Source organism: Nycticebus coucang, chromosome 14, assembly GCF_027406575.1.
Source record: "Nycticebus coucang isolate mNycCou1 chromosome 14, mNycCou1.pri, whole genome shotgun sequence".
Taxonomy (NCBI): Eukaryota; Metazoa; Chordata; class Mammalia; order Primates; family Lorisidae; genus Nycticebus; species Nycticebus coucang.
In genome coordinates, this window is record NC_069793.1 from 55,432,625 (window position 1) to 55,457,515 (window position 24,891).

Genomic DNA, 24,891 nt, shown 5'->3' on the forward strand with positions numbered 1-24,891 from the left:
ACATTTTTTGATATTTTTGTTGGCCATATGTATATCTTCTTTTTAAAAATACCTGTTCATGTCATTTACCCACTTTTTCATGGATTGTTTGCTTTTTCCTCACTAAATAGACAAGTTTGTTGAGTTTTTGGTAAATTCAGATATAAGTACTTTGTCAGGCACATAGTTTACAAATATTTTCTCTCGTTCTATAGGTTGTCTATTTACTCTTTTGATTATTTCTTTTATTGTGTAGAAGCTTTTCAGTTCAGTTAAGTCCCATTTGTCTATTTTTGTTTTTATTGCATTTGCTTTTGGTGTCTTAGTTATAAATACTTTGGCTAGACCAATGTCCAGAAGAGTTATTCCTAGGTTTTCTATCAGGATTTATTGTTTCAGGTTTTATATTTAAGTCTTTAATCCATCCTGAGTTAATTTTTGCATATGATGAGAGACAGGGATCCTGTTTTATTCTTCTGCATATGGCTATCCAATTTTCCCATCACCATTTATTAAATGATGTGTCCTTTCCCTGGTGTATGTTTTTGTCTGCTTTGTCAAAGGTCACTTGGTTGTAGGCATGCTTTTTTTTTTTTTTTTGCAGTTTTTGGCTGGGGCTGGGCTTGAACCCACCACCTCCGGTGTATGGGGCTGGCGCCCTACTCTTTGAGCCATAGGTGCCGCCCAACGTACTGTTTTATTTTTGGGTTGTCTATTCTGTTTTGTTGATCTATGTGTCAACTTTTATGCCAGTACTGTGCTATCTTGGTTACTATAGCCTTACAATTTGAAATCAGGTAATATGATACCTCCAGTTTTGTTCCTTTTGCTTAGGATTGTTTTGGGTATTGGGGCTCTTTTTTTGTTTTATATGAATTTTAGAATTTTTTTTTTTTCTAATTCTGGGAAAACTGATGTTGATACTTTGATAGGAATTGCTTTGAATCTATAGATTGCTTGGGGCAGTACAGTCATTTTAACAATACTGATTCTTCCAGTCTCTGCACAAGGGATGTTTTTCCATTTTTTGTGTCATCTATGATTTCTTTCATCAGTGATTTGCAGTTACCCAGCCTGGAGTGCAGTGGGATCATCATATCTCCCTGGGACAGTTGTAGGGGTTACGTTGCTTTTTTCCTGTTTCTCAGGGATCACTACTGTCCTTTACTGCCTGATATTCAGTGTTTTGAAATTCATCATTTTCTATATTTTGCATGAGTTTTTGGTGTGGTATTATTTTAGACAAGAAGATAAAAATTCAGTCTCTTTTACTTCATCTTGGCTGCAGGTAGAAGGTTAATTAGCTTTTTAAATAAGCATGACTTGATTTTTGTCGTTGTTGTCTCATCCAGAGAAAGCAATTGAGCTACGTCTGGCAAAAATTGACCATACAGCTGTTCACCCACATTTACTTGACATGAAGATCGGACAAGGAAAGTATGAACCAGGCTTCTTCCCTAAGCTGCAATCTGATGTACTTTCCACCGGGCCAGCCAGTAATAAGTGAGTCAACCCCAAGGATTTCCTGATCTAGCTCCATAGACACAATAAGTGAGGGTCATCCAGTATCTGGGCTGGAGCTTGCATCCCCAGAAGACCCTGAAATTTTGTAAAGCAACATGGAGAAGACCCAAGTATTTAGGTCATTCACTTGTTTGAACAAGAGGACAGGTGAAGAGTGTCTTTCAGCTCCTGTCTTCACTGTGCAAATTTGGATGGCTCTACATGCCCAGGACCTACAGAAAGCCAGGCCTTAGATGGGTTAAAATCATCTCATGCCTGTATCCCCCTTCTATAGCTAGTTATAGCATTATGTCTTCAATAAGTGGTTGTTGAAATACTTGGAATCTGAACTGAAAGTAGATAAGTTAGCTGAATCGCTCTTCTTTAGTTATGTTTGGAGATGAGTATATCAAAGCCTAGTTAGAATTGAATGATTATAGTTTTAGATCTACATGTAAAGTTTTTATAGATGTTTCAAGATAGATATGTCTATGTTTCCTGAAAAGTCCTCTCTCATGTCTAGTCACTGAGCTTTAGACTGTTCTTCCTCAACGTCAGTGAGCTGTCTGGCGATTTCTTGGTGGTTTTCTGTGTCCATCATTAGCCCCTAGATATTCATATTTTCTCTTGTCAGTTGAGCTTACTTTTTATGTGGGATATACTTAATTGCCTGCTTTGATTTTGTTAGGTGGACGAAAAGGAATGCCCCTGCCCAGTGGAGGCGGAAAGACCGGCAGAAGCAGCACACGGAACACTTGCGTTTGGATAATGACCAGAGAGAGGTACAACACCTTAGGAATGGCAAGGAATAACCCCTTTATGCTGCACACTCCTTCTCTTTCCCATTTCTTTAGTCTCTGAAATTGAAATACAAACATAACAAGGAGGTACCTTATCCTCAGGGAATACAAGTTTATTAAGGGAGCAAAGTCAGATAACGTAGATAACTTTAGTAGAAGAATCTTTTGAAATGGCCATATGAGGGGCAAACTAATATTTGATTACTGATTTGAGAAAGCAGAGATCATTCTGCTTGGGGTGATCATCAAACAGTACTATTTGAAGGAAGAGACATCATCTATTTAAGCCTTAGAGGAGGATTGTTAGAAAGAAGATCGTCTGAAGCAGAGGAAATGGCAGGATCTAAAGCTTGGTGTGTGTTGTATAAAGGAGTCTGTGGGTAGAGTATTTTGGAGGAGAGGAGGTATGGAGCTATTTAGCAAGTTAAGAAGTAGCAGCATTTGATAGTAACTGAATCCCAACTTTGGGGTTGTTAGTAGGGGAACATCAAGGGGCTATAAGATAGAATGCGCAGAGTTTTGCGGTAATGGAATAAATATGGGGGAAGGGAGAAGTCTAGGGTAAAAATCTTCCTCAGGAAAGTTGGATATACATTTTACTGCATTTATATAGATTCTATGTTATAATAAAACAGACAACACATGGAGAATCACCACCACATTTTAGAAAGGCAGGAAATATAGTAGTTTTGTGTGTGCAACCTTACTTTCCAGGCCCTAATTTAGCAAGGTTATACTTTAAATAGAAAGGGTAGTTATCTTTGGTGCGGACAGAGTTAAATTTCTCTCAGCTTGGTGGGAAAAGTGACTTTGTCAATAGTACTCTGAGATTTGCTTTGATGCACAATGAGCTATGCATGCTGTAGCCGTGTATTTTTTGCCTTTTGTATCTTTAAATCTAAAGTATTTATAGTATTCAGGGAGTGCTTTACACAGGGAAAACAGAAATCATCATATTATCTTCAGTTTTTCTCTTTGATGTAAGAGTCTCCTTGACAACTTTGTCCTCCTGACTTTATCTGAGCCTAGAAAGAGGCCATTAAGGAAGTATGGGGAGGGCGGCGCCTGTGGCTCAGTGACTTGGGTACCCGCCCCATATACCCAGGGTGGCAGATTCAAACCTGGCCCCAGCCAAACTGCAACAAAAAATAGCTGGGCGTTGTGGCGGGTGCCTGTAGTCCCAGTTACTGGGGAGGCTTAGGCAAGAGAATCACCTAAGCCCAGGAGTTGGAGGTTGCTGTGAGCTGTGTGATGCCACAGCACTCTACTGAGGGCAATAAAGTAAAACTCTGTCTCTACAAAAAAAAAAAAAGAAAAAAGAAAATATGGGGAGATGGTGCCCTCTTTAGGCATCTATCAGTGCTGGTCACCTAGGTTTGTGTGCATGGATACAAAGGGTCTTTGATTTTTCTATTTGCTGTAGAAGTACATTCAGGAAGCTCGGACTATGGGTAGCACCATCCGCCAGCCCAAGCTGTCAAACCTTTCTCCATCAGTGATTGCCCAGACCAACTGGAAGTTTGTAGAGGGCCTGCTGAAGGAATGCCGCAATAAGGTAAACTATGGACACCTTTGGGAATATGTGCTGTTTCTCTTGGCATCAAAGATGAGGCCACGTCTTGGCTTTCACCACTGTCTTGATTTAAAAAATACTGCTAGCATAATGAGATAGTACTAATTTTAAGATTCTGTTAACTTGGGATTAGTTGTATATGTTTTAAATACAGTTAATCATTAATTGAGAGCAAATGTTTGCTTGATATAAAATTAATGTATAGTTATAGTTTTTAAAACTGAGAGATAGGTGCAGTGTTTAGTTTAAGATAGCTTGTACTACTTTAAATTTGTCTTCATTCTTACTTTGACAGATTAGTCATATATATATATATATAGCCTCTTTTTTGCTCTGGTAGCAGTGATCTCTTATGTCTAGAAAGAGGAATTTGCTGGGTACCTACTATGTATTCAAAAGTATGTTATTCACCTTAAGCTTAGGTTGTTTAGATGTTTTTCTCTATTCTGAAGACAGTCATTCTTTTTTTTTTTTAAAGTCTACTTTTATTTTTTATTATTATTATTATTATTTTTTTTTTTTTTTTGTGGTTTTTGGCCGGGGCTGGGTTTGAACCTGCCACCTCCGGCATATGGGACTGGCGCCCTACTCCTTGAGCCACAGGCGCCACCTAAGACAGTCATTCTTAATTTGTAATGTTTTAGTTATGAATTTAAATCTTTCTAACAAAAAGTCTTATAACCAAGTCAGCATACCATAACTTTTAGGGCAATTCAGCTAACTTGATGTCTACTATATCCTGTTTGTTCATCAGTGAATAAAAATGTTTTCCTGCATTTTTATTTTATTTATTTATTTTTTCCTTATAGAGACAGGGTCTTTTTCTGTTGCCCAAGTTGAACTCCTGGGCTTAAGGGATACTCTCACCTCAGCCTCCCAATTAACTAGGGTTATAGGTGAGCACCACCATTCCTGGCTAATTAAAAACTTTTTTTGTAGAGATGGGGTTTCACTATGTTGTCCAGCCTAGTCTTGAACTCTTGGCCTCAAATGATCCTCCTGCCTCGGCCTCCCAAAGTGTGGGAAATATAGGATTAGAGGTGATTGTTTCCCCCCTGCTTTTTAGATTTTTATATATCACAAATTTATAGCGTAATTAAATCTTATTTAAGAACTTCGATTCAAGATTCAGGCAAATTTATACCCAGAGGCCAAGTCTGTTGCTTTTCTGCTGTATGATTTTGGGCAACTTATTTAAGTTCTTTGGCCTCAATTTCCTCCTTTGTAAATTGGGAACAATGATAATAGTTATCTCATAGAATTGCCGAAAGGCTTAAATGAGGTAGTCCAATGCTTAGTATAGTGCCTGGCACATAGTGTTTAATTACAACTGATTAATCATAAAGCATAGGCTTTTTTTTTTTTTTTATTAAACCATAGCTGTGTACATTAGTATGATCGTGGGGCACCATACACTTGGTTCATAGATCGTTTGACACATTTTCATCACATTAGTTAACATAGCTTTTGTAGCATTTTCTTAGTTATTTTGCTAAGACCTTTACATTCCACATTTACTAGGATTCACATATACCCTTGTAAGATGCACCACAGGTGTAATCCCATTAATCCCCCTCCTTCCCCCTCCCTCCCCTCCCTTTCCCCTTTCTCCCTATTCTTAGGTTGTAACTGGGTTATAGCTTTCATGTGAAGGTCCTACATTAGTTTCATAATAAGGGTGAGTACATTGGGTACTTTTCTTCCATTCTTGAGACACTTTACTAAGAAGAATATGTTCCAGCTCCATCCATGTAAACACGAAAGAGGTAAAGTCTCCATCTTTCTTTAAGGCTGCATAATATTCCATGGTGTACATATACTACAATTTATTAATCCATTCATGGATTGATGGGCACTTGGGCTTTTTCCATGACTTAGCAATTATGAATAGGGCTGCAATAAATATTCTGATACAAATATCTTTGTTATGGTGTGATTTTTGGTCTTCTGGGTATATGCCCAGTAGGGGGATTACAGGATTGAATGGCAGATCTATTTTTAGATCTCTAAGTGTTCTCCATATCTCTTTCCAAAAGGAATGTATTAATTTGCATTCCCACCAGCAGTGCAAAAGTGTTCCCTTTTCTCCACATCCACGCCAACATCTCTGGTCTTGGGATTTTGTGATACAGGCTAGTCTCACTGGAGTTAGATGATATCTCAAGGTAGTTTTGATTTGCATTTCTGTGATGATTAAAGATGATGAGCATTTTTTCATATGTCTGAAGGCCGTGCGCCTGTCTTCTTCAGAGAAGTTTCTCTTCAAGTCCCTTGCCCAGCCTGCAATGGGATCCCTTGTTCTTTTCTTGCTAATGCGTTTGAGTTCTCTGTGGATTCTGGTTATTAAACCTTTGTCGGAGACATAACCTGCAAATATCTTCTCCCATTCTGAGGGCTGTTTGCTTGCTTTACTTACTGTGTTCTTGGCTGTGCAGAAGCTTTTTAGTTTGATCAAGTCCCAATAGTGTATTTTTGAAGCAGCTTCAATTGCCCGGGGGGTCCTTCTCATAAAAAACTCGCCCAATCCAATTTCTTCAAGGGTTTTCCCTACACTCTCTTCTAGTATTTTTATAGTTTCATGTCTTAGGTTTAAATCTTTAATCCAGTGAGAGTCTATCTTGATTAATGGTGAGAGGTGTGGGTCCAGTTTCAGTCTTCTACAGGTTGCCAGCCAGTTCACCCAGCACCATTTGTTAAATAGGGAATCTTTTCCCCACTGAATGTTTTTAATTGGTTTGTCAAAGATTAAATAACGGTAAGTAGCTGGATTCATCTCTTGGTTCTCCATTCTGTTCCAGACATCTACTTCTCTGTTTTTGTGCCAGTACCATGCTGTTTTGATCACTATCGATTTGTAGTATAGTCTGAGGTCAGGTAGCGTGATTCTTCCTACTTTGTTTTTATTTTTGAGTAATGTTTTGGCTATTCGAGGTTTTTTCTGATTCCATATAAAACGAAGTATTATTTTTTCAAGATCTTTAAAGTATGACAGCGGAGCTTTAATGGGGATTGCGTTGAAATTATATATTCCTTTGGGTAGTATGGACATTTTAACAATGTTGATTCTGTCCAACCATGAGCATGGTATATTTTTCCATTTGTTAACATTCTCAGCTATCTCTTTTCTTAGAGTTTCATAGTTCTCTTTATATAGATCTTTCACATCCTTTGTTAGATAAACTCCCAAGTATTTCATCTTCTTTGGCACTACTGTGAATGGGATAGAGTCCTTAATTGTTTTTTCAACTTGACTATTGTTGGTATATATAAAGGCTACCGATTTATGAATGTTGATTTTGTAACCTGAGACACTGCTGTATTCCTTAATCACTTCTAAGAGTTTTGTAGTAGAATCCCTAGTATTTTCCAGATATACAATCATATCATCTGCGAAGAGCGAAAGTTTGATGTCTTCTGACCCTATGTGGATACCCTTGATCGCCTTTTCTTCCCTAATTGCGGTGGCTAAAACTTCCATTACAATGTTAAAGAGCAATGGAGACAATGGGCAGCCTTGTCTGGTTCCAGATCTAAGTGGAAATGATTCCAATTTAACTCCATTCAATGTGATATTGGCTGTGGGTTTGCTGTAGATGGCCTCTATCAGTTTAAGAAATGTCCCTTCTATACCAATTTTCTTAAGTGTTCTGATCATGAATGGATGTTGGATGTTATCAAAAGCTTTTTCTGCATCGATTGAGAGAATCACATGGTCTTTGTTTTTTAATTTGTTTATGTGCTGTATTACATTTATAGATTTACGTATATTGAACCAGCCTTGAGACCCTGGGATAAAACCGACTTGGTCATGATGTATGATTTGTTTGATATGTTGCTGGATTCTATTTGTTAGAATCTTGTTGAATATTTTTGCATCTATATTCATTAGTGATATTGGTCTATAATTTTCTTTTCTTGTTGGGTCTTTTCCTGGTTTGGGGATCAGGGTGATGTTTGCTTCATAGAATGTGTTGGGTAGTCTTCCTTCTTTTTCTACCTTTTGGAACAGGTTGAGTAGTATAGGTACTAATTCCTCTTTAAAGGTTTGGTAGAATTCTGACGTGAAACCATCTGGTCCCGGGCTTTTCTTTTTGGGGAGATTTTGTATGGTTGATGATATTTCTGAACTTGATATGGGCCTGTTCAACATTTCCACTTGTTTTTGATTAAGTCTTGGAAGGTGACGTACTTCCAAGTAACGGTCGATTTCCTTCAGATTTTCGTATTTCTGAGAGTAAAGTTTCTTGTAATATTCATTAAGGATTTTTTGGATTTCTGAGGAGTCTGTTGTTATTTTGTCTTTGTTATTTCTGATTGATGAGATTAGAGATTTTACTCTTTTTTTCCTGATTAGGTTGGCCAAAGGTTTATCTATTTTGTTGACCTTTTCAAAAAACCAGCTTTTTGATTTATTGATCTGTTGTATTATTCTTTTGTTTTCAATTTCATTTAGTTCTGCTCTGATTTTGGTTATTCCTTTCCTTCTACTGGATTTGGGGTTGGAGTGTTCTTCCATTTCCAGTCTCTTGAGATGTCCCATTAAGTTGCTTACTTCCTCTCTTTCCGTTCTCCTGAGGAAGGCTTGCAGTGCTATAAATTTCCCTCTTAGAACTGCCTTTGCTGTGTCCCAGAGGTTCTGATATTTCGTGTCTTCATTGTCGTTTTGTTCCAGAAATTTGGCAATTTCCTTCTTGATCTCATCTCTGACCCAGCTATCATTCAGCATAAGGTTGTTTAACTTCCATGTTTTTGTATGTGTATGCAGATTCCTGTTGTTACTCATCTCAAGTTTTATTCCATGATGGTCCAAGAAGATGCATGGAATAATTTCTATTCCTTTAAATTTGCTGACGTTAGCCTTGTGACCTAAGATGTGATCGATTCTGGAGTAAGTTCCGTGGGTTGATGAGAAGTATGTGTATTCAGTTTTGTTGGGATGAAATGTTCTGTAGAATCTAAATGCTGGATGGTTAGATTTAAATCTAGAATTTCTTTACTCAGCTTTTTGTTGGAGGATCTGTCCATCACTGCCAAAGGAGTGTTAAAATCTCCGACTATTATAGAGTTGGAGGAAATCAAGTTGCTCATGTCTGTTAGAGTTTCTCTTATAAATTGAGGTGCATTCTGGTTGGGTGCATAGATATTAATAATTGATCCTGGCACAGCTTTCATATGGAAATTTGCCCCTCCCATCTTTTCTAACAAGTTGGTGTTGCCTGTTGTTAATTTTTCTTTTTTTGCTTTTGCTTCTTCTCTTTCTTGGGCCAATCTGTGCAAAAAGCTTTCTTTTGCTAGCTGAATTTGCAGTGTTCCACCTTTCCATTTTGTTTTATTTAAAACAGACATACACTTTTTCAGGTCTGCTTCTGCTACTTTGATGTTGATATATGCAAAAATTTTCTGTGGGTTTCCTTGGTCATCTTTCCGTGTGATGATCTCCACATCAGAAACTTCTCCAGATCTGCTGAACTGATTTTGCAGGTCTGTCTCAGAAACCATCTCACTAAGGCCACCCACAAAAAGGCGCTTTGGTTCTCTATTGATTTTCATGAAGGTTGGGCATATACTTGATGTATTTTAGTGGGAAAAGCAACTTCCACGTCTTCTCCTACAGCCAGCACCGCACCAGCCCCCCCCCCACCTTTTTTTTAATACTATACAATAAGCATTTGAAACTTTCTTTTTTTTTTTTTTTTTTTTTGCAGTTTTTGGCAGGGGCTGGGCTTGAACCCACCACCTCCAGCATATGGGGCCGGCGCCCTACTCCTCTGAGCCACAGGCGCCACCAGCATTTGAAACTTTCATCTAAAAGTAAAATTACCCTCAAGTTTTTATGCTCTTGACAATTACTTCAGATATGTTTCTATGCTTGAAGTTTTATTTAGTAAGGTCATTTAAACAGTGAAAATTAGAGAATGTCAGAGGTGAGCATGACTGAAGGGTTTTATTCAGCTCTTTTCATCTCATAAATGCAAAAACTGAATGCAGTGTAATGAAATCAGTGGCCAAGCATTATATATTGATTGCTGAGTTCTTCTTTGTAACTAAATTTTTAAAGCATGCACTTGCACATAATCTGACCTGTGTGGGTATAAATATACTGTATGTCTTGGGGGTTATTCATCTTGTGCCTCCCAGTCCAGCTGTGCAAGGTGCAAAAATCCTCTCCAGTTTTGTGATCATGTTCACTGTGGCTGCCTAATCCTATGGACTGATTTCTTGTAGACCAAGAGGATGCTGGTGGAGAAAATGGGCCGAGAGGCTGTGGAGCTAGGACATGGGGAGGTGAACATCACAGGGGTAGAAGAGAACACACTGATTGCCAGCCTTTGTGACCTCCTGGAAAGGATCTGGAGTCATGGGCTACAAGTGAAACAGGTAATGGATGTCTAGCATCTCCCTGGTGAGCAACCTGTCTTCCCATTTTCTTTTACTAGCCTTCCCATACTTTTTTTGTGTAGCTGACTGGCTTTGAAGAATGGTACACTATGCTCAAGGACTGAGACTTGAAATAGTTAATTAAACACATAAATAAATATGATTCAAACTGTTTTCCTTAAAGATAAACTTCATAGATCTGTGTGCCTGCCAAACTTTTTACAAGTGGCCTATTCCTTCCTGGGAGTAGAGCTGAAGGCCAGCCTGTTTGGCAGCTGGCCCTAGTCTAGAGCTGGAGCAGAGAGAAGTTGGAGCCCAGGATGTATAAACATACTGTAAAGGCCCTTCACTAATTCTGCATTCCCAGTGGGGAAAGGCCTGTTATTGACATTTCTTTTATATGCAAATGATAAACCATCAAAGATTTGAAAGAAGGCCTCAGGAAGTTGAGTTTGGTTACTTAATACCCAAAGAATTATCTTATTTCAAAATACTTTACTTTCAATGGGTAGTCAAGACAGATAGTTTTTATTTTTAAACTTGAAAAGAACTTGAAAAATGTTGAAAAGCAGTTTTATCATAGAAAAATTAGAAAATACGTATTAGTATCCAGCAAATATTTATTGAGGGCCTACAGTGTAGCAGGCACTGTTGTGGACACTTAATATATCTCAGTGAACAAAAGAGACCAAGATCTCTGCCTTACCGAAGTTTGTATTGTAATGGATATAGTAACAATCTACCATGCCTGTTCTTCAGAATGTTTTTCTGTACGCATATTATCTTGCATATACAGTCGTATATATAAAAATCTAACAGAACCACAATGTAATCCAACAGAATCACAATGTAATACTATTTTACACCTACTAGGATAGCTAAAATAAAATAGATCAACAATAACAAGTATTAGGAAGGATGTGGAGAAACTGGAACCATGATACATTGCTGTTGGGAATATAAATGGTGCTGCCACTTTGGAAAACAGTCCGGCAGATCCTCAAAATGTTGACCCAGCAAACCTACTTATACCTAAGAGAAGTGAAAACATGTCTACATAAAAACTTGAATACAAGAAAGTGGAAACAGCCCAAATGTCCATCAGCTGATGAGTGGACAGCCTTATTGTAGTATGTGTATCTAATGGACTGTTACTAGTAATAAAGGGAGTGAAGTACGACAGATACATGTTACAACATGGATGAACTTTAAAAACATACTGAGTGAAAGAAGCCAGACCCCAAACAACACATACTGTATAATCTCATTTATATAAAATGCTCAAAATAGGCAAATCCATAGATAGCAGATTAAGGGTTGCCAGGGGCTACAGCAGTGGTTCTTAACCTTCCTAATGCCGCGACCCTTTAACACAGATCCTCATGTTGTGGTGACCCCCAACCATAAAATTATTTTCGATAGCAACGAAATTTGTGGGGGTCACCACAACATGAGGAAGTGTATTAAAGGGTCGCGGCATTAGGAAGGTTGAGAACTACTGGGCTAGAGGAAGGGAGGAATGAGGGGTGACTACTAATGCATATAGAATTTCTTTTTGGGGGGCAATGAAAATGTTCTAGAATTAGACAGCAGTGATTAAAACCCAGACTTGGTTTTTATAGAAATTTGTATACCTTAAAAGTGCATGTTGTTATATGAACTTATATATCAATAAAGCTGTTTTTAAAAAAATCCAAATGGCATTATATTTTGTAATTTGCTTTCTTTTTATCTTATATCTTTTCTGTGTCCTTAACTAATTTTTAGGTGATAGTATTGTAAGTATTGCGGGGGGTTGGGGAGGAGGAACCTCTAGCCTTGGGGTCATATGTGGCCTTCTTGATCCTTGAGTGTGGCCTTTTGACGGAATCCAAATTTTATAAGTCCCTTTCTTAAAAGGGATTTGTTCTGTGAAGTTTGGATTTGGTCCAAGGGCTGCACTTGGGGATCTGGAGAGCCACATATGGCTTTGAGATTGTAGGTTCCCTGTCTCTTCTGGGTTTGAAATGTGATTCCCACTTAATAACTTTAAGAAACTGAGCCAGGTACCTAGCTTCTCTAATTTGTTTTCTTCTATGTATGGTGGAATTTCAAATATACCCGCCTGCATAAGATCATGCATATAAACACTAAGCTCGGTGTCTATTTTCTGGCTGTTTGTAAATGGTTGTGGTTATTTTACTAAAATCTCAGTTTTAATTACCACATCCATTATACAGGGTGGTTCATGTGCAATTTAAAATAGACAACTACTTTAAATTGTACACAAACTTTATGGCCACCCTTTATATATGCCATGCTTTAATCAATCCCTTGTCATTGATATTTTTCAGTATTGTAAACAACACTGTGATTATTGTAAATTTTTTTATGTTAAAAATTATGTATTGCATCTCTGAAAGTTTGAAAGTCCTGTAGTGTATTAGCAACACCGTAAGCCATGGGTTAGAAAGACTTGGATTTGAATCCTAGTTCTGCTAGAGGAGTTTAAATAAATGACTTGTGATTTCTTAGCCTTATCTTCCAAAACCATAAAAGGTAAGTAGTTAATAAAACCTACATTTCAGTTGTTGTGATAACTAAATATAACCCAAATAAGTACCTGGCATGTGACATTTGTGCAACATATGACACTATAATAGGTTCTTATGTGAAAGATTTCTGTTGCTTTCTTTTTTTTTTTTGTACAGACAGAGTCTCACTGTACCGCCCTCGGGTAGAGTGCCGTGGCGTCACACGGCTCACAGCAACCTCTACTCTTGGGCTTATGCGATTCTCTTGCCTCAGCCTCCCAAGTAGCTGGGACTACAGGCGCCCGCCCCAACGCCCGGCTATTTTTTTGTTGCTGTTTGGCCGGGGCTGGGTTTGAACCCGCCACCCTCGGCATATGGGGCCGGCACCCTACTCACTGAGCCACAAGCACCGCCCTTCTGTTGCTTTCTGTTCTAACAACTGAGTGGAACATACATATCTTCTCATCATTTCCCTTAAAATTTAGCAAGCCTGGCACTGTAATTGAACTCGTTCTTTCTTTCTTTTTTTTTTTTTTGTAAAATATATACCTTCCTAAACTTTTTAATATTTACCATAAAAATCTCTAGGGAGTTGTTGAGGCTTTTCCCTGCATTTTGAAAAAAAGTTTCATGTCACTGCATGTCCTGAACTTGTCCTCTGAGGCTTTGTAGCAATATTCTGTAAGAATTTTCATAGCATGGGGAATTTTTTTTTTTTTTTTTAGTCTATTTGATGATCCCTCTCTCATTTTGGATAGAGAGGAAACAAGTGTAAAATATTGGGGGCTTTTTAGTTGAGATTCCATTTTGTTCTGAGTCCCAGCTTTTGGAGCTCTGAAAGTAAAGCAGTGACAGTGATATCATAGGAAAGTGAGGGTCTGTGCTTCTGGCAGGCATTTGTAACCTTGGGGATACATGTTCTGCTGGAGATTGACTCTATCTATGGTAGGTTCCTACCAGCATGTTCTCCTCAGGCCTCCATTTTGCTATCCTGTGTGTAGAACATCTTCATCCTGCTGAGACATTCTTTGGTTATGATCCAGTCTAAAGGTCACACCCTGGTCACCTACTCCCCTCCATCATGAGCCTAGGTAATAGCTAAGTTCCTTCTCAGAAAGTGATCTTAGCATCTTCTCCTGGGGGGCATCTTACTGAGCTGCTTAGAAAGTAGAAAGAACCTAGGCAGCAGTTTTTGCTACTGACTTCCTGAATGTTGTTGTCAGCCTTAACTGTTCTCATGCAGGGGACCTACAGCAAGTCTTCATAAAAACCTGTTATCCTCACCACTTTCTTTGGCTTTTGATGACATTCTCCAAGATGAGCTTCCAACTATAGTTTGTTTTTCTGGCAGTTAGAGGTGGGGTTTGGTTTTTAATGCTGGTTATATAACTGCTACCATTTGGGGATTGGTATGTGTAAAGGGTTTGTTTCTCATCTTTCATGCTTATGACATTCTTAGAGAATCTGGTGCTGTTTATTGTGTGGCTATATCGCCAAATAGGTAATCAGGTTGTACTGAGCCATGCAGTCTCAGCTCCTTTGCAAAAAAGGGAAAAGAGTAATCCATGTCCCTTGAACTAGAAAGACCCAAGTACAGCAGCCTAGTTGCCACTTTCCCACCCTGGCCCTCCCTCTTCCTCCTCGCCTGTGGAATCTCTGTCAACTTCCTTCTGGCACAGTGGCCTGCTTTTTCTCTTGTGAGCATTACTGCATGTCAGGACCCTCTGGTGACTAGCTGATTTAGTGTGTGTCACATTCAGTTTCATTGAGTTCTGTTAGGCTGCCTTCCTACTCAGCCTAGATGCTGGAGTGCTGAATAAGATAAAAGTCCCTCCCCTTTTAGAAACCTTTGTTGTTTGTTTGTTTTTATTTTTATTTTTATTTTTTTGAAACAGAGTCTCACTCTGTCTTACTGGCTAGAGTGCAGTGTTGTCATCACAGCTCAATGCAACCTCAAACTCCTGGGCTCAAGCTATCCTCCTGCCTCAGCCTCCTGAGTAGCTAAAACTACAGGTGTGTGTCACCATGGCCAGCTGCTTTTTTTCTGTGTATTTTTTGTTGTTGTTTGTTTTTGTAGCAATGGGGTCTCACTTTTGCTCAGGCTTGTCTTTTTTTTTTTCCCCCTGAGATAGGGTCTCATTCCGATGCCCTGAGTAGAATGCCATGGGGTCAAGGCTCACCGCAACTTCAAGCTCTTGGGCTCAAGTGATCATCTTGCTTCAGTTTTTCTATTTTTAGTAGAGAAAGGGTCTCTCTATTGCTCAGGCTGGTCTGAAACTCCTGAGCTCCTCACAGCAACCTCCAACTCTTGTGCATCCACCTCTGCCTCCCAGAATGCTAGGATTATGGGCGTGAGCCACTATGCCTGGCTTGCTCAGGCTTGTTTTGAACTCCTGACCTCAAGTGATCCTCCTGCCAGAGTGCTAGCATTATAGGTGTGAGCCACTGTGCCCAGCCAGGAGCCCATTTTCTGAGGGTTTTGATAAACAGATGCTTGAATGGATTTCTAGAAATTGAATTACTAAGTCAAAGAGCTTTATTTCCTAGATATATTAATAGATCTTCCTGGTAATGGTGTATAGGAGTTGCAGGTCTTATTAATGTTGGATATCTCCATTTTTTGAAGTATTTGATATTTTGATGAATAAGACCTGGTAATTTCTAATTTTTTTTTAAGAGCCACAGCCCGAAGAGGGCTTGTTTTTATTGAAAACATAGCCAGCAGAGTGTGTACATATGGGAAATGGACTGAAGGCCAGGACTGGTGTCTCTGGGTCATTTCAGAGTAACATCTGCTCTACAGGTATCAAAACCTGTTATCATCTACAAAACTCAGCAGGTGAGAGGGAAGGGTCCATCATAGTCTGTGGAGCTGGAAGGCCAGGCCTGGCCTGTCCAGCCCAGACCTGCTGGTGGTGAGGCTTGCCCCGCCAGCATGGACCCCACGAGGAGGTGATCCAAGGCCTCCCCCAGCAGGGCCCACCCACAGAGGTAGGCCAGGGGCAGCTCTGCCCCTGAGTACCTAGCTCTAGGGTTCTGGGCTGCGATGCCTGACTCCCATAAATGCTGTCGCTCTGCTTTCTTCCGCTCCTTTTTCCGTTCCCTCTCCAGGATCTGCTTCTCCTCTGGGGACAGCTCGGTATCCACGTCCTGCACTGCTGTGTGGGCCACTCTTTCCTCCAGGTGTGCTTCCTCAAGGCCTGGAGAGGCCTCAGATGTCAACAGTGTCTCTTCTGTTGATGCCTTCTTCAACTTTTTGTTCTTTTTCTCTGTCACTTTGGGAATTTTTCTCTTCTGTTTTACCATCCTGCGCCCACCTGCACAAGCCCAGCTGAGTAATTTCTAATTTTCGTGTATGAAAGAGAGATAGAGTCTCACTTAGTTGTCTGTACTTGAGTGCTGTGGTGTTATAGCTCACAGCAACCTCAAACTCTTGGCTCAAGAGATTCTCTTGCCTCAGCCTACCAAGTAGCTGGGACTACAGATGCTCGCCACAATGCCCAGCTATTTTTAGAGACTGCGTCTTGCTCTGCTCTTGCTCAGGCTGGTCTCGAACTCCTGAGCTCAGGCAATCCATCCACCTCGGCCTCCCAGAAAGCTAGGATTACAGGTGTGAGGAACCGCTCCTGGCGCGCGTACGCTCTATGTTTTGTTTTGGTTTTGAGACAGAGTCTTACTGTGTTGCCCTTGTTAGAGTACTGTGGTGTCACAGCTCACAGCAACCTCCAACTCTTGGGCTTAAGCAATTCTCTTGCCTCAGCCTCCCAAGTAGCTGAGACTACAGGCGCCCGCCACAATGCCCAGCTATTTTTTGGTTGCAGTTGTCATTGTTGTTTAGCAGGCCCGGGTCCCGAATTCACCAGCCTTGGTGTCTGTGACCAGCACCCTACTCATTGAGCTATGCGTGCCGAGCCTGCCTGTATATATTTTTTAATTGCCATTGACGTTGGGTGTTGTTTTGAGTTGTGTAAATCTTGTAGAAAACACAAGGAAATTTGTGGGTTTTTTTGTTTTTGTTTTTTTTTGTAGAGACAGAGTCTCACTTTATGGCCCTCGGTAGAGTGCCGTGGCCTCACCCAGCTCACAGCAACCTCCAACTCCTGGGCTTAAGCTATTCTCTTGCCTCAGCCTCCCGAGTAGCTGGGACTACAGGCGCCCGCCACAACGCCCGGCTAGTTTTGTGGGGTTTTTGACAACTTGCTGTCCTATAGATGAGGGCTTCTTTCCATTCAATTGTTTGACTTTTTTTTCCAAAGTAGATCAGGTTGGTGAATAGAAACAAAATAGATCTCTGTGTTCTCATGACATAATTTTTTTTTTTTGTTTTTTGCAGTTTTTGGCTGGGGCTGGGTTTGAACCCGCCACCTCCAGCATATGGGGCCGGCGCCCTACTCCTTTGAGCCACAGGTGCCACCCAGGACATAAATTTTAAGACTGTAAATATTTTCTTTCATACCAGGGCACAAAATTTTCTTCAGAAACTATAACCTCAAATGTTAAACGATCTTTTCCAGAATCAACTTATATAGCATAATTATTAAGAGGAATGGTTCCTACTAGACGAGGTGGCTCACACCTGTAATCCTAGCACTCTAGGAGGCTAAGGTGGGAGGATTCCTTGAACTCAGCAGTTCAAGACCAGCCTAAGCAAGAGTGAGGTTGCTATGAGCTGTGATGCCACGGTACTCTACAGAGGGCGACCTCACCTCCACCAAAAATAGAAAAATTAGCTAGGCACCTGTGGTCCCAGCTACTCTGGAGGCTGTGGCAAGAGACTCACTAGAATGCAGGAGTTTGAGATTGCTGTGAGCTAGGCTGATGCTAGCCCAGCTGACAGAGCAAGACTCTGTCTCAAAAAAAATAAAAAGGCAATGGTTCTGACATTAGATAGACTTTAGCTTGAATCCCAACACTCTACTTACTAATGGTGTGATCTTACTTAAACTTTCTGATCCTTGATTTGCTCTTTTCTAAAGAAAATGAGGATAGAGCTATTCACCTTGTAGGATTGTTGGGAGCATTAATTAAAATATTGCTTTTTAAACATTTAACATAATGCTTAGTTCATAGCAAGTCTCTGATAGACATGATAGCTTCTATTATTATTACTGCTTTTATTAATATAGAACTCATTTATAATGAGTTAATTAAGTTATAATTCATTATAATTCATTTATAAAATTATTAATAAATCTTTCTACTAAAACAGACATACCACATTTATATCAACTAAATAGGGACTCTTATTGCAAATCTGAAATAAAGTTTTTATCACTTAACAAGGCTTACAACATACTGAACAAAGATTAGAACAGCAGTTCTCAACCTGTGGGTCGCGAGCCCTTTGTAACAATGAAAATATATCACGGCATTAGGAAGGTCGAGAACCACTGGATTAGAAGGAGACAAGCAGTGCTGGGTGGCCAGCTATGCTGACTCATTACCTCCTAGCTGAATTGCTCCCTTACATCAGACATGTAAATGCTGTTCACATTTGTGCCTTAGCAAAATAAAAAATTACTACATGTCTCAAATAATTTGAGTTGCAATTCCTGTATTTCTAAATGTGAAAGTTCTATTGTATTGACTAGTTTATCTCAGCCTTGTAGTTAAGTATAGCCTATCTTCTCTCAGGCTTCTTCAACTATATGTTGTTCAAGAGTAAATCCACATCATGGTGATGACTTACTCTTTTTAGCTGCACTAAGGGCAGGAATCCTTTAAGTATTTTAAGAAATTCAGGCGCTGTCATAGAACCTCATAAACTGGATATCTGCTTCTCTGTACAAAAGCCATCATGCTCTGCCCAAGTCAACCTTCAAACAACAGACTATTTAGAGCTCGATAGGTTATTTGCTTTTTCCGTTCTTATCCACTGTCCCTTCCCAGGCTTTGTTTTGGTATTGCCTCCCTATTCCTAAAGGATTATTTCCTTTTTTTGGTTCCATTTTTTATATTTCTCCTATATTTTAGTAAGGAGATATATTTGCATTGGGTCTCAGGTGCATACTAAACAGAAAAAGTACAGATACTTTTTAGCAAAAACCTGTATCTATAACATAAGTTTAAAAGCCTTGACCTTTGAAATCTAAACTGATATTTATTTTTCCCTTGCATTGATTCCAGGGTAAGTCAGCCTTGTGGTCCCACCTATTACATTATCAGGAAAACCGGCAGAGAAAACTCACATCAGGAAGTTTCACTGCCTCAGGTATGATGGTCTCTGCAACATTGGAGAGAACTACCTCTGCCTACTTTTCCATCTCCCACTGGAGTGATCATCTGAAGCATATTATTTCAGGTCAATGAAGCCTTTGCTCTGGAATGTTTTCTATTTTAAATACTGAACTATCAAGGTCTCTGAACCACAGAGCATACCCAAGTTATGGAAGTTGTTTTCATTATGTGTTTCTGTCCCCTTTTGATCAGCAAGATAGAAAATTTATATCAGTAAGAGACCAGTCTTACAAATGAATTTGAGTTTTACTATAGTACTAGTGTCCTGTGTTTCAAGCAAGCTGTTTTTAGAGTCTTTTGTTTTATTTCTCTGACATGGGCATTGAGATTATCTATCCTATTAGTCAAGAGAGCTGTTGGTCATTATCCTTCCTTTGGAACTCCTCAAAGTCAAGGTCTGGTGTGAATTATCCCTTACACTTTTATTTGTGTTTCTAATTTAATAAAAATGTCGTAGAGCGTAGGGACTCTAGCGATCATCTAGTGCAGCCCCTTTATTTTGTAAGAGGAAGAAAGTAAGGTCAGAGAAGAATTAGATTTACTTAAGATCACACAGTGAACTAATGGAAGATGCTAGAATAGGAGGCAGGCCTCTTGTCTCCTGGTCTGGTGCTCTTACATACCACTCCACAGTGCCCCTTCCAGATAGTCTCCCTCCTTCTCATTTTACCTCTTGGCTGCATCTCCCCTTCACACCATCCTTTGTTCTCCCCTCTCTCACAAAGAGTTTGTTTGCCTTTCTTGGATGTTCTTATACTAATGGTAAAGATTAATTAAATGAGGTGAACAGATGGACATGAAGTCTTTGCTTTCAACCTAGTTGACCTCAACTAAGCACTGAATGTGGGGAGATAATTGGCTGGAAAACAGGGATAAGAGTTCTCTACGTGGTCTTATTTTCTGTATCTGTAGGAGCACAGAGTCCTCTAACAAAGCTGTAAAAGTTATTGCTGAGGGAGAAACTGTAGCCAAGAATTCTCAATAGCTTGATAATGAAACACTTAAGTTTAAGCTTTAGGCCAGACATGAGGATTTCAAGATATTGTATCTTCTCTTCTCCTGGAGGTTCCATACATTTGGGGACAGGTTCTTTTTTTTTTTTTTTTTTTTTAGTAGAGACAGAGTCTCACTGTACCGTCCTCGGGTAGAGTGCCGTGGCGGCACACGGCTCACAGCAACCTCCAACTCTTGGGCTTACGCGATTCTCTTGTCTCAGCCTCCCGAGCAGCTGGGACTACAGGCACCCGCCACAACGCCCGGCTATTTTTTTGTTGCAGTTTGGCCAGGGCTGGGCTTGAACCCGCCACCCTCGGCATATGGGGCCGGCGCCCTACTCACTGAGCCACAGGCGCCGCCCCCGGGGACAGGTTCTTTATACATTATTTTGGCTCTTTTGTAGCCCATTTTGAAGTCAGAACATGATGTGAACAGTATCCAAGTAGAAATACTGCTTCCATGAGTTATGATAGATCAGGAGCCAGATTTGTGTTCTAATCCTGACTGCCCCATGGTGACCTAGGCAGAGCAGCTAATCTCTCTGAACTTCAGTTTCCTCTTTTGTTAAGTGGGGATGTTGTGATAATTTCCTTGACTATCTAAGTTGTTAGATAATTAAATAAGGTACTATATACATAAAAATATAAAATGTGATCTCTATGAATTTAATAAATATTTATGATGTGATTGATTAAAGTGTTACTGATATAACCAACTATTTTCCATAGAGATTTGTGACTTGAGAGAAAAGAAGGTTAGTCAGTTATTTTGATATTCAGATCTTTTTGGACATGACTATCTTTCTGTTCTAGGAATACTTCTTGATTCAGAACGGAGGAAGTCTGATACCAGCTCAGTCATGCCTCCCCTGAGGATCTCCCTGATTCAGGATATGAGGTCAGTATGGGATCATGTGTAATAAAGCCACTAAAATCTAGGTTTTGGTTGCACTTTGGTGTCCACTTTCAATAACAAGATCTCAGTGGCTCCTGTAACATCTCAGCTAACCAGGAAGCTCTCCTTTTTCGTCTTGTGCTTGATGATCCATTTGTAGAGCTGTACTTACAGTTGGGTTTCCTGATATTTTTGGAAAACTCTACCAGGGTGAAGGAGCATAGGAGAGTATTTCAAGGCCTATGGTTTCAGGGTTGGTCTGGCATTTTAAGGGGTATACTGTCTTTTCCCCCCTCAAACTGTGGTGAGCCCATGTATCAAAGCTATATGGGAGCCTAGAATTTGATGAGAGATACGCTCTTCCAGGGGGGTGGGATAGGCATCCTTTGGCTTTACAGGTGAGGTAGTCGCAGTGATTTTGCCTCCCACCTTCCACTTCCCTTTTGCATTCCTCCTGCAGGCACATCCAGAACATTGGGGAAATCAAGACTGATGTGGGAAAGGCCAGAGCATGGGTGCGACTGTCTATGGAAAAAAAGTTACTGTCCAGACACCTTAAGCAGCTTCTCTCAGACCATGAGCTCACCAAGTAAGGCCACTCTACCTGGAGTAGAAGCAGGCTCCCAGGAATGGTGGGGAGGGATTGGAAACGCCTGTGTGGGAAGGAGGAGTATTTAGTATGTCATTGCTTCTGCATTCAGCTAACCTCAAATTGCGTATGAAGGTTTTGTAATACTTCCTCTCCTTTTTTATCTGTAGAAGGATACTTGGGCTGTATCTGTTCTCCTTAGCATCAATCTACATGCTCAGAACTAGCTTTCTTAAAGAGGTAGAGAGAAAGATCTGTTCTTTCCTCTTCTTCCTGTATTCAGGTGACATGTATACCTGAATACAGGGAAAAAATGCATAAGGGATTTTTTCTGTCTCTTTCCTGTTCTGGGGAGCAAAGGATTGGAGAATTAAAGGGAAACTTCTGAGGTATCCCCTTATCTCTCTTATTCTCTCCTGAGCCCAGAGCTAGCCCAAAGCAACCAATTCTTTGTTCTTCCCCTCTGGACCCTGCCTAAACCTCCCTAAAGTATTGAAGGGCTTTCACATAATACTCGTTATGTTCTTTCCTTCCACATCTTCCACTCAGAAAGAGAATTGGGAGAGAATCCAAGGAGCTACTAAACCTGCAGATCCTTTCTTTTGATTTGTTTTTATCCCCTGCATTCTTTCTGTACCCTACAAGAGGGGCAGGAGAAAAGAAGGCTATCCTACGACTCTCAGATTATCATCTCTCTGTCTTTCCTCATGTATAATTATTTGGCTCTTTGTTCATTGGCAAGACTGTTGGGCATTTTCTTTTTCTTTTTGGGATTTCCTTAGGCATCTTTTCCATGGTATCCTTTATAATGTGACTCCCTACAGATAATAAGGGGGAGGAGTGGACCTTGGGGAGATTTAGTGTAAGCTGATTGATTAAACCGGAAGATCTGGTTGAGATATGATTTTTTAGACTGTTTTGTGTGTGTGCACCACAGTAAGAAACTAGGTTTAAAACCTTGGTAGGTTAGAGCGCTTACTTGAGAAGTTAGGAAATAACAATTCTTAAAGTACTTAAATTTTATCCCCTAAAGGGACCAAAAGGTTTAGGAATAAAATTTGAAGATTGGGAAGACAACTAAAAGAACAGGTGAACATTTAAGCCAGGGCTTTGGAAGACAAACATTTGTACACCAGATTCTAGAGGACAGTTATATGTCCTGGAAAAATCTGTCATCGTAGCTGTGTAAGTGCTGGGGTCTGACAGGGCAGGAGTACATCCTCTGGGCCAGTGTGGGCTCTTCTGTCAGGAAAGGCTGCAGGTCCCCAGGAAGACAAGGCTAAGAGGCAGCTGAGAAGGGACAAGCACAGAAACCTGATGAAGACCAAGACCTGCGCAGGCCTAGGGCAGGTAAGCTTAAGGGCCTCCCCAACAGCAAATAGTGCGCAGGTCTTGGTGAGGAAGCTGATCCTGGTTTCTTTAAACTGTAACCCTATTAGAGGAGATAAGCTTCAGAATTTACTAAATACACAGTAACTTCTGATATTCTAACTCGTGTTACTCCAGTGAGTGGAAAATGAGGAGAATTTTGCTGCCACAAAACTCTTGGATGGGAATAGGGAGAGGGAAAGAGGTAGTTCATCAAAACCTGCCTGCTGGTACCTCTACCCTGTCTGGATCTTTCTCCCCAGTTTGCTTAAAGCTTGTCACATCATACCCTTTTCCCTTCTCAGCCCTTTCTTGTCTATACTTCTGCACGACTCTTGTCTCTTACCTCTCTCCACCTGGTTAACTCCTTCAGGGTCCAATTAGAAGTTTTCTTTGCCAGTGTTTTCCTGGACTTTCCAGAGACCTGGTCCCCATTCCTTCTTGTGTGCATAACATTTGCTATAGTATTTGTTCATCCCTTTTTTAAAAACACTGATATGGTGCATTATATTATCTACTCACTTGCTGCTTTTTAAAATGTGCTTTCATTGAGAGCATGAACCAATGCTGAACATGTTGGCTAGCACCTAGTAGGTATTCATCCTGCACATATAAAATGTGTGCCTAGCTGCATAGACAGGACCAGGTGGACAGCCTTGGGAGAGTATATTTTTATAGAATGTTCCTTAATCTCTGGGATTTCCAGTTAGCCTCCACATCTCCTTTGCAACCTGGAGATGGGGTAAGGTAGAAACAAGAGCAAGGGACCATGTATTCATGGGACTCCCATTGAAGTATAAATTCCAGAAGGTGAAATTAGCTCTTATATAGGGAGCCACTACTCTCGTGTAGTGCCCCCTTTACCTTGAAATTCACTTGGTATGGCTGCTGTGACCCTGTTCCATTCTGTTCTCTTTCTCCCCTTACTCTTTCCATGATACTGGCTTACACCATCTTCACACACACAGTTCTCTGCGTGTGCACATTTTCTTTCTTTCTCACTTAGTGACCTCATCCATTCTTTTTTGTTTGTTTTTGTTGCAGTTGTCGTCGTTTGGCTGGCCAGCCTCAAACCCGCCAGCCTCGGTGCATGTGGCCAGTGCCGTAACCACTGTGCTATGGGCACCGAGCCAACCTCATCCATTCTTAGGACGCGTCTCTCACCTCTAAGCAAATGACTCCCACATCTGAAGTTCTTGCTCTGATGCGTCTTCTGAGCTCCAGTCCTGTGTTAACCCTCATATAGATATATCTTACTTTTAGACAGAACAAAAGCAAGCTTGACAGAGTCTTCACCATAACGACTTTACTCTCAGACTTTCTGGTACTGTCACCACTGTGCTCTCTGAACATCTTCTCCTGCTCCTTGCTACCTGCATTCAGAATTTGGAGTTAGTCTTGGATCCTTGCTTTGCTTTACCTCCCACATACAGTTTTCAAGTCCTTAGCCTCTGCCCAACCTGTCTCCTCTTCATTTTTACTGTACTGCCTAAGTTTAATCCTCATTCTCCTTTAACCTGTCACCTACATTAAATTTAAATTTTCTGAGGTTGGTTATAGCTCTCCCTTTACTTCTAGGGCAAATTACAGAAACCCATTACTTGCTAGGCAAATTGCAAACTCTTTAGCTTGAAAATGTAGGGCCTTTCTTCATTTAACTCTAGCCTAATTTTTCAGTCTCATTACTAAGTGATCATTTTTCAGAACCCTCAACTCTAGAGAAACTGGCCTTTGAAGAATAAGCAGTGGGGATGAAGGGAGGAAGTTTGAGCAGAGGGAAAGGACATGATCTGCACAGCTCTTCCTTACCTGTGACTTGGATCATACGCAGGAGCAGAAGCCTGCCCTTCAGTGCCTCTCAAGCTGTCCTGAGTTATACCCACATTCAAAGCAGTGTTCTGACTTGTAGCTCTGGGTCTACTGAGGGTTTGAAACTAGGCCTGGTGATAAATGGTGACTGAGACCTCTTTTCATTGCTATCATACATTATATGCTGGGTGACAACTAGAAGCCTGAGATACCCTGTTTGAACCCTGATAGAATTTCATTCCAGCTCACAGT

At 40.4% G+C, this 24,891-nt stretch overlaps 1 protein-coding gene across 5 annotated transcripts in view; it reads left to right on the top strand.

Moving 5' to 3' along the window:
- The window catches only part of DENND5A (DENN domain containing 5A), a 104,798-nt gene that overhangs the window by 71,952 nt on the left and 7,955 nt on the right, over window positions 1-24,891 (top strand). For 2 of the 5 annotated variants that reach the window (XM_053561346.1, XM_053561348.1), the window contains 7 exons: window positions 1,332-1,482; window positions 2,171-2,264; window positions 3,706-3,837; window positions 10,081-10,233; window positions 18,873-19,047; window positions 20,792-20,876; window positions 21,334-21,462. In XM_053561346.1, the coding sequence (XP_053417321.1) occupies window positions 1,332-1,482; window positions 2,171-2,264; window positions 3,706-3,837; window positions 10,081-10,233; window positions 18,873-19,047; window positions 20,792-20,876; window positions 21,334-21,462 (919 nt within the window). Of the gene's footprint in view, window positions 1-1,331; window positions 1,483-2,170; window positions 2,265-3,705; window positions 3,838-10,080; window positions 10,234-18,872; window positions 19,048-20,790; window positions 20,877-21,333; window positions 21,463-24,891 lie in introns of all 5 variants that reach the window. The other 3 variants (XM_053561349.1, XM_053561350.1, XM_053561351.1) reach the window with 2 other exon arrangements.